Source organism: Aegilops tauschii, chromosome 2 (genome assembly GCF_002575655.3).
Source record: "Aegilops tauschii subsp. strangulata cultivar AL8/78 chromosome 2, Aet v6.0, whole genome shotgun sequence".
Taxonomy (NCBI): domain Eukaryota; kingdom Viridiplantae; phylum Streptophyta; class Magnoliopsida; order Poales; family Poaceae; genus Aegilops; species Aegilops tauschii.
This window is the reverse complement of record NC_053036.3, coordinates 37,687,690-37,689,661: the sequence shown is the minus strand read 5'-3', so window position 1 is coordinate 37,689,661 and position 1,972 is coordinate 37,687,690. Positions and strand designations below refer to the sequence as shown.

The following is a 1,972-nucleotide window of genomic DNA, read 5'->3' as shown; positions in this document are numbered from 1 at the left end:
TCTTGCTCAAAAAGTGATAAAAAGTCCCAAACCATGACCATGACTGATGAAGCGGTAACCGGCGGGCGGTTTCGTTGCCCTTTATAAACTGTTCGGCTCCCTCTCCATTCGCATACCCAACCAAGAAGACGATTGAGTTCACCATCCAATCCCAGTTCCAAATCCCCTCCTTTCTGAATCCGACCTGCATTTGCATCCCATTCCCACCGAAGAAAGATGCACAAGACCTCGTCGCTGTCGGAGCTGGGCTTTGACGCCGGCGACGCCTCGTCGGGCTTCTTCCGCGCGGTGGCCGACGGCTGCCCGCTGACGCCCACCTCCTCCTCCGCCCCGCACCGCCGCCTCACCAAGGTCTCCGTCATCGGCGCGGGCAACGTGGGCATGGCCATCGCGCAGACCATCCTCACCCAGAACCTGGCGGACGAGATCGCGCTCGTGGACGCCCTCCCCGACAAGCTCCGCGGCGAGGCGCTCGACCTGCAGCACGCCGCCGCCTTCCTCCCGCGCGTCCGCATCGTCTCCGGCACCGACGCCGCCGTCACCAGGAACTCGGACCTCGTCGTCGTCACGGCCGGCGCCAGGCAGATCCCCGGGGAGACGAGGCTCAACCTGCTGCAGAGGAACGTGGCGCTGTACCGGAAGATCGTGCCGCCCGTGGCCGAGCACTCACCGGATGCGCTGCTGCTCGTCGTGTCCAACCCTGTCGACGTCCTCACCTACGTGACCTGGAAGCTGTCGGGGTTCCCGGCCAGCCGCGTGATCGGCTCCGGCACCAACCTCGACTCGTCCAGGTTCCGGTTCCTCGTCGCGGAGCACCTCGACGTCAGCGCGCAGGACGTGCAGGTATGTAACCAACTGCATGCTGCACTACACTGGATGAACGGCATTCTCTGTTTCAGAAATTTACTAACCAGCATTTGATTTGATCGAATGGATGGGTTGCAGGCGTACATGGTGGGTGAGCACGGCGACAGCTCGGTGGCGATCTGGTCGAGCATCAGCGTGGGCGGCATGCCGGCGCTCAAGTCGCTGCGCGACAGCCACCGGAGCTTCGACGAGGCGGCGCTGGAGGGCATCCGGCGGGCCGTGGTGGGGGGCGCCTACGAGGTGATCGGCCTCAAGGGCTACACCTCCTGGGCAATCGGCTACTCCGTCGCCAGCCTCGCGGCGTCCCTGCTCCGCGACCAGCGCCGTGTGCACCCGGTGTCCGTGCTCGCCGCGGGCTTCCACGGCATCTCCGACGGCCACGAGGTGTTCCTCAGCCTGCCCGCCCGGCTCGGCCGCGCCGGCGTCCTCGGCGTCGCCGAGATGGACCTCACGGAGGCCGAGGCCGCGCAGCTCCGCCGCTCCGCCAAGACGCTCTGGGAGAACTGCCAGCTCCTTGGCCTATGAGGAACCTACTTTATCTACTTATATTGTGATCCTTATTCCTAAGGCATCTACAAGAACTCTACTGTCATATATATGTTGCTCTATCGATGCTGCCACACGAATGCTTGTGTAATTTTGGACTGATGGTATTACTTTGGTGAAATAAAATGTGACTTGTGCCAACATTTGCTGGTAAATTTATTTGAATAATCTTGGATGGTGTAGAAGATATAAAGTTTCATGCCCAGCAGCTCTGCCAAGCTTATCTTGTGCCACTATATGCATTTGCTAAGAAATTACAGAGTAGCTACTAATTTATCTGATGGGTAGTAATTATTTTGCACCATTTGTTTACTGGATCAATACGTACTCTGTTCATATGAACTACTCCCTCTGTAAACTTTTAAATTTAGTCAAGGACATTACATACTACTACTGAGAAATGGTATGCAACTGAAAACATGATGGTCTTCAAGTTGAAGGCAAAGAAACGATAGCTGCATTTGTCAGTTCTACAGAAAAATGCTGCACTTTTTCAGCTGTATGGTCTGAAACCAAATACAGTTCGGTTTTGTTTCCAGCACTCCACTAAGTGTATACC

At 56.9% G+C, this 1,972-nt stretch overlaps 1 protein-coding gene across 1 annotated transcript; it reads left to right on the top strand.

Annotated features, from left to right (window-relative positions):
* Positions 1-1,534, top strand: LOC109780092 (L-lactate dehydrogenase B). Its single transcript, XM_020338679.4, has 2 exons — positions 1-843; positions 946-1,534. Exons 1-2 carry the CDS (start codon positions 217-219, stop codon positions 1,390-1,392), a joined length of 1,074 nt encoding a protein of 357 aa, XP_020194268.1. The 5' UTR covers positions 1-216; the 3' UTR covers positions 1,393-1,534.
* Positions 1,535-1,972: the final 438 nt, after the last annotated feature.